Source organism: Propithecus coquereli, unplaced genomic scaffold, assembly GCF_000956105.1.
Source record: "Propithecus coquereli isolate 6110/MARCELLA unplaced genomic scaffold, Pcoq_1.0 Scaffold79, whole genome shotgun sequence".
In the NCBI taxonomy this organism is placed as follows: domain Eukaryota; kingdom Metazoa; phylum Chordata; class Mammalia; order Primates; family Indriidae; genus Propithecus; species Propithecus coquereli.
Genome location: NW_012154062.1, coordinates 6,805,816 through 6,813,314, shown reverse-complemented (window position 1 = coordinate 6,813,314; position 7,499 = coordinate 6,805,816). Strand labels below are relative to the sequence as shown.

The following is a 7,499-nucleotide window of genomic DNA, read 5'->3' as shown; positions in this document are numbered from 1 at the left end:
CACCAATTATATTGCAAGCCAGCTGCTGAAATTACCTGCTATAACCTTAAGACAAGTTTTACCTAGTAGCTGCTGAAACGAACTGCTGTGACTTATATGAGACTAATTTTACCTACTGCTATCGTTCACCAATCAGATCTTGCAGCTCCCCAAAACTTGCCTAGTGGCAATGAGTTTTCTTTCAAAACAACATGTAACATTTCTCTTTCTAATAAAACCCCCAACAACTTTCTCTTTGTTCTTTGGACATACTTAAGACAACTGCAGTCTGTGTATATGTCCCGAAGTGCAAATCTGTTTCCCAAAATAATATGTTTAGAGATTCAGCTCTATATTTTTATTTGATTTTGTCAAAATAGGTTGTACCAATTTACATTCCCACCAACAGTGTACAGAGGGTTCCCTTTTCTCCACACTCCCTCCAACACTTATCTTTCATCTCTTTTGATAAAAGCCATTCTATTAGATGTGAAGTGATATCTCATTGTGGTCTTATTTTACACTTCCCTGATGACAACTGATGTTGGGCACTTTCCTATATACCTGTTGGCCATTTGTATGTCTTTTTATTTGTTTTTTAGAGGTAGGGTTTCACTCTGTCACCCAGGCTGGAAAGCAGTGGCACGATCATAGCTCACTGTAACCTCGAATTCCTGGGCTCATGTGATCCTCCCACCTGAGCCTCCCCAGTAGCTAAGGCTACAGGTATGTGCCACCATACCCAGTCAGTTTTTGTTCGTTAATTTTTTGTAAAGACTCTCACTATGTTGTCCAGTCTGGTCTCAAACTCCTGACCTCAAGCTATTCTTCCACCTCAGCCTCCCAAAGTGCTGGAATTATAGGCATGAGCCACTGCACCAGGCCGGGAAATCCTCTTATTTGGGTAATTTTTCCATTCTATTTTTTCCTTCCTCTTTCTGAGATTCCTATGAAGTCTCCTAGACTGGTCTTTTATGCATCTTATTACCAGTCTTTCTTTTGCTTTCCCTTCTGGGAGACTTTCCTTAACTCTATTCTTCTGTCCAATTACTAAATTTTACACTGTTGCAATTATTTTTTCTCTGTTCCTTTTTCACAGCATTCCCTTCTTAGTTTTATGCAAATAATATTTTCTTAAACCTGAGTATATCAGAGTATATCACACATTTCTCCCCATTCCTTGAATAACCCATTTCTCTGGGGTCAGTTAACTCATTAATATTGGTCTTTTTTCTTTCATGCTATTGGTTCTACTCAGACATCTAACTCTTATTTCAGAAAAGACTGGGTAAGTTGGTATGCATTTCCTCTGCTTTCCAGCTCAGTCTCTTTCCTGCATCAAAGTTTCTACCTAGGAACTCTGGACAGAGCAGAGTACGGCAGGGCAGAATGGGAAGTGTCAATTGTCAGGCTTTGCTTTAGGGCAAGAGCTGGCTGTCAACACTGTGGGACTTTCCAAATGCCAGGATGAGGGCTTTAACCTAGATAACAACATCTGTTCTGAGCATCAGGGTGGGAGGGGGGTGGCATGCCAACTGGTGCAAACTGTCCCATATATAGGACTTCAATTAATCTCTCTGTTTTTCAGTACCACTTCTCACTCTCACCATCCATCGTACCTGCCAATCCTGGGCCTGGGGTCTCTTGAGATTCCCATAAGCAGGCTGGTTCCCAGCTCCTCTCTAGCTCTCTCCTAGCACATCCGAGCTGTAAATCTTTCCACCTCTTTTATCTGTCAACATGCTCCCATCTGCTTCATCTTCTAGAAATTCACTGAGGGCTGTCGTCATCTGTTGCTTAATACCCCTCCGCATTCCCTTCGTCTCCTCATTGCTATTCTATGTCTGTTCCTTTTATTACATAAATTATAGTAATTCGGCAGAGTCCTGGGAGGGGCTGGAGCAACTTAATGCTCAAACCTTCTTGAATTTCCTGGCCATTTATTAAGAAATAGGAATACAATCTTTTTAATAGTTTTTTTTTTTTAAATACATGAAGTCAATTTCTAATGCAATAATGTAAGTTGTATACATATTTAAAAACGTGTAGTTTTTCAGAAAGCAGATCTTCCATTTTATCAAGAGTAAAAAAAGACAGACTAAAAAAAAGAAATACATCAGGAAAATACCCAGTTTCTTCTGGATTTAATGATTCAAGGATATCAGTGCCATTCAACCAAACAAAGCGGTCAAAGGGGTGGGAAGTTTATGGAATGTTTTGGGTGGTATGTGGGGGGTGCTGAAATTGGTAAGTTTAGTTTTGGAAATGTCGACTTTGAAGGGCTTACAGGATGGTTTAAGAAGAGATGTCTAACAGGTAGCTGAACATATATTTACAGGTCAGGAAGATTTGGTCTCCAAATTTGGTCACTAGCCACGCTGCATATGAAATCACCCAGAAAATAAACAATTTAGGAGGGCAAAGAGTAGAATTCTGGGGAACACACACATTTAAGGATGAGGGGAAGAATATAAACCTTTAACAGCGACTATAAAGGAGTATTCAATTACGTCAGATGTTCCTGAGATGTCAAGTGAGAACAGGATTGAACAGTATGCATTGGATTTTAGTAACAAAGTTACTAAACACCTGGGAACATAATTAAAGTGAAGTGGCAAAGTAGAGAGAAATCAGGCCAGACTTCAGATAGCATCTGAAACAATGAATGTGTAGTAGCACCACCCCCACACCTGTCGGTGTCCCCACTGGTGATGTTAGATGGGATAGAGTGGAAATTTTGCGGGATGGATGATCTGGAATGAGAGGGCTACGGAGCTAACAAGAGTTGTTGAAAACATTAAATGCAGTCCAAGATGAAGAACGAAGTGTGAACCTAAGGGGTATCTGAAAGCTTGAGAGTGTAAACAGAGGGCTGGAGGATTAGTATTAGTGCAGAACCCATACATGAGTAAGGGGGTGAGCGGGCTGGATGGACAGGAGGGTGGGATCAGAGAACGAGCTATATACGTGTGCACAAATACAAGTGGGAAGGTGTTAGGTAGGAACAAGTTGTAGAAATGGCAGAGGGAGTGAGCAGGTGGCTTCAGCTCACTTTAGTGAAGAGGGAAAGCAACTGGGTTAAGGTGGTAGACTGGCCATAACCACACGGATGGTGATGGCACCTGAGATGACCAGAAGTAGTAAGGAAGACTGAAAGCTGGTTTCCAAAATTTTCTTAAATGTAGGCAAGTTAATTCAGCAACCAGAAGAGAAGTTCAACAAATAGCAGATGGCACACTCATCCATGTCTAAAATATCAGAGGATTCCCAATAGGTTGAACATTAGATTAGATTCAAAGATGAGAATCAACTTCCCATTTGAGTGTCCATTATTTACTGTGCAGGACACATGCAACACAAACATGAAGAAGACACAGAAGATGTCCTGTAGGTAATTAACAGCTGAGTGTATAACCTCTATGGATCACTCTACTCTAGGATAAGATGGTTTTAATAATCTTGGTCCAATGTTAACTGGAAACCATTTTGTTTCTATATTTTCCTAATCATAAAGAAATATATCACTTCTACTCTTCATTGTATATTTAAACATCCACTTACCTGATTCTTTTTAGGTCTGTGTGTGCACTTGGTTTCTTGAGACTTCCTTCTATTAATTTTCTTTTCTTTACAAGGCTGTGCTTCTGTATTAAATAAGCTGCAAACACTCTCTTCTGCAAAATTGATCAATTGCTATAAAGAAAACTTAAAGTAAGGATACTATAAAGCACAAGCAGTTGCATTTTAATGTACAGCTCTCACTTTTTTCTTCCCATGATGCTTCTACCATTTTACATCCCAATTCTTATTAATTTTCAAATTCCATCAGAAGCATTTTAACTAAAACTCAAATGGAGGAAATAAATGACCAACTACTGATCTTTCAAACATAGATCCAGAAGCATACATACACTACCCAATCATATTAGGGAAAAAATTATGTGTTATATTAAGAAACAGCATAACAATTAGGTGATTTATTCATTCATCAAATATTAAGCAACTACAACTTAGCACCTAACTGCTATTGGGTTACAGGAAAAAAAAAAAACCCATGAACTTTTAGATTTTTTATGTTTGAATTCTGGGTTTATCATCCAACCATATCAGCTAAAAACATTATGATTTCAATTATAACAGCATAATATATGTTTATACACTATGATGTTATGGATAAAAATCCAATTTTATCTAATTTAATAAAATAGCAAAAGACACAAGCATTCAATGGATATTAAAATCCAGTGTTAAAAACAAACCAAAGCACAATTTAGAAAAGTTATATTTATGTCATGTCTGGTTCTTTTAACTACATGCCACTCTTCTTCATTTTCACCTCAATGAAATTCATAAAATCACATGGACCCCAAACAAACTTTTCAAACAGATTACGTTCCACATTAATGCAACTCTGAAAGCACTTTATTTTATTGGATTTTATTTCTAAGAGAATTAATTAAAATCAAATCAGGAAAACATCACCCTTGGTTACAGGCTAGGTAAGATATTAGTTTTTAATGACATCAATCAAGCCAAGATTTTATCCATTAGCATGTGATCATGAAAATAGTAAAAGTATATGGCAAGATTTAAAAACAAACACATTGTGTTAAATACAAATACTTACATTTATTTTGTTAGAAGTCCGCGTTACTCTACCAACTTTACAAGAGGATATTTTCTCGTGGTTCTTTGAAGGACTTAAGGTATCCATGCCTGATAAGCAAGACATAAGCAGAATTAGGGTAGCGAAAACACAAAATTATAACATGCATCACCTTTTGGACATATTGGATAATCTTTTGTACACCCACCTTTGCTTTTAATATCATATCTAAACATGAACAATTAATTACTAAGAGGAATAAATTTTGAAACCCATTTTTTTTAAACTGTAGGTTTACTGAATGCTCAGAAACTTTCATCATTTTGCCTAGTGACTGCTTAACATATTTTCATGTTGGGACAGCAGATTAAATCATATTACAATAAATGTATGTATTTTTGTGAATGTCCAATTATTCCTAGCTACATTTTGCACAAAGAAATCGCAAGGAAGGGCATTAAGATAACCATGAAGGCCGGGCGTGGTGGCTCACGCCTGTAAACCTAGCACTCTGGGAGGCCGAGGCGGGCGGATTGTTTGAACTCAGGAGTTCGAGAACAGCCTGAGCAAGAGCAAGACCCAGTCTCTACTAAAATTAGAAAGAAATTAATTGGACAACTAAAAATATATAGAAAAAATTAGCCAGGCATGGTGGCACATGCCTGTAGTCCCAGCTACTCGGGAGGCTGAGGCAGAGGGATCAAAAGAGATAACCACATTTTTTAAAAAAGGAGGCTGACGCCACAGCACTCACTCTAGCCAGGGCCACAAAAGCGAGACTCTGTCTCAAAAAAAAAAAAAAAAGAGATAACCATGAAAATTCTTTATTTAATTTTACAAAGTTTAAGAAAATTTTACTTTGATCAGTTTTAATAGTATAAATGAAAGGCAGTAATGTGCTTAAGAGCATAAGCTTTGAAATGTGATAGACTATAGTTCACATTTTAGCTCTAACTTAATAATGCATGCCTTGGATTCTGTGCTAGTGAGCTTGGTTTGTGTCCACAAGAAGCCATTAAAAGATTCTGACCAGGGAAAACACACGAATAAAGGTTCCCATCCTAAGTGCCCACCCCATGACATTTGTCAGCCAAGTCCTGGTTTGTCAGAAAAGCTGGGAAAGATCTTTGTTGCTTTCGTGATCATAAAAAATCCAGACCTTATAATGTATATGTGATAAAGATACCATATTAACATATATGGAAAATTTTGGACATTTAAGAATGACCCTTATAATCTAGATCACTGCAATTGTGCAAACTGTTAATGGAAACTTACTGTTGATACGTAAGAGTTGAGAGGCCAACTCCACTGCTTAAAGCAACCTGAAGAATGAGGGTACTTGTCTAAGCAAGTTAAATGTGAATGATTATAAAGTATAGGACTTGGAATAGAAAGCGATGGACAGGCTGGGCACGGTGGCTCAGGTCTCTAATCCCAGCTTCTTGGGAGGCTAAGGCAGAAGGATCCTTTGAGCCCAGGAGTTGGAGGCTGCAGTGAGCTATGATGATGCCACTGAACTCTACCCAGGGTGACAGAACTAGACCCTGTCTTAAAAAAAAAAGAAAGGGATAGATAAACCTTTTTTTTTTTTTGAGACAGTCTCTTGCTCTGTCACCTGGGCTAGAAGTGCAGTGACATCATCATAGCTCACTGTAGCCTAAAACTCTTGGGCTCAAGTGATCCTCCCGCCTCAGCCTCACAGTAGCTGGGACTATAGGCATGCATCACCATGTCTGCTAATTTTTTCTGTTTTTAGTAGAGACAGGGTCTTGCTCTTGCTAAGGCTGGTCTCAAACTCCTGACCTCAAGCAATCCTCCTGCCTCAGCCTCCCAGAGTGCTAGGATTACAGGCGTGAGCCATTGTGCCTGGCCAGTAAACAACTTACAAGCTTTTCTGTACTGTAAGGCTTTTTCTTTTTTCCATTTTATTTTATCTTATTATTTGAGATGGGGTGTCACTATGTTGCCCAGGCTGCAGTGCAGAGACATGATCAAAGCTCACTACAGCCTTGAACTGTTGAGCTCAAACAATCCTCCCGATTCAGCCTCCTGAGTAGCATGTGCCACCACACTGGGTAGCTTTTTTCATTTTTTGAGAGATGGGATCTTACTATGTTGTCCAGGGTAGTCTTTAACTCCTGGCCTCAAGCGATGCTCCTGCCTCAGCCCCTGAGTTGCTGGGATTCCAGGTGTGAGCCACCATACCCAGCTCTATTAGGTTTTTTAAACCAAGTATATGTTAATATAACAAATACAGAAATCTTTAAAGAAAATAAAAAGATTAAGTTTCACATATATGCACTTTGAAAACAACAGTTATGATAAGATAAATAAAAGTTACTACCTGAAAGAGTCTCAGAGATTGAAGACTTATTATTAGAAGGACTCAGAACTGCAAATGATACCTGAAGTGGTTCTATGTTTTCCTAAACAAAGGAAAAAAAGAGTAGAACTTAGATATCACTAAATTCAGTGAATATATAATGTGTCTGAAAGAGAAATGATAATTTATTTTGGTAGGAGGGAACTATAATAAGCATAAAGATGGACAGTCTATAAAAGATTAAAAAAAGTCAATGCAAAACAAAGATATCTGACATAAAAATATATATACTTTATATATATTTACTAATCATCTTTATAATGAAACCATGTTTATTAACTGCAATTCACCAAACTAAAAAATAAAATTTTAAGTGAAAGTAGCCATAATAATCCACTGATAAGTTACTATTTGGTTTGTTTATTTAAAACATTCTAACTCCCATAAAGTGAATACGAAAATTCATTAAAAAACACAATCTTGGCCGGGCGCAGTGGCTCACGCCTGTAATCCTAGCACTCTGGGAGGCCGAGGCGGGTGGATTGTTTGAGCTCAGCAGTTCGAAACCAGCCTGAGCAAGAGCGAGAC

General features: G+C 38.1%; 1 protein-coding gene across 1 annotated transcript in view; it reads right to left on the bottom strand.

Annotated features, from left to right (window-relative positions):
• The window catches only part of CDCA2 (cell division cycle associated 2), a 41,230-nt gene that overhangs the window by 9,311 nt on the left and 24,420 nt on the right, over positions 1-7,499 (bottom strand). Inside the window, exons 9-11 of the mRNA XM_012662925.1 lie at positions 6,933-7,014; positions 4,607-4,695; positions 3,541-3,672 (exon numbers count right to left, since the gene is read on the bottom strand). Coding sequence (XP_012518379.1) covers positions 3,541-3,672; positions 4,607-4,695; positions 6,933-7,014 — 303 coding nt within the window. The remainder of the gene's footprint in view (positions 1-3,540; positions 3,673-4,606; positions 4,696-6,932; positions 7,015-7,499) is intronic.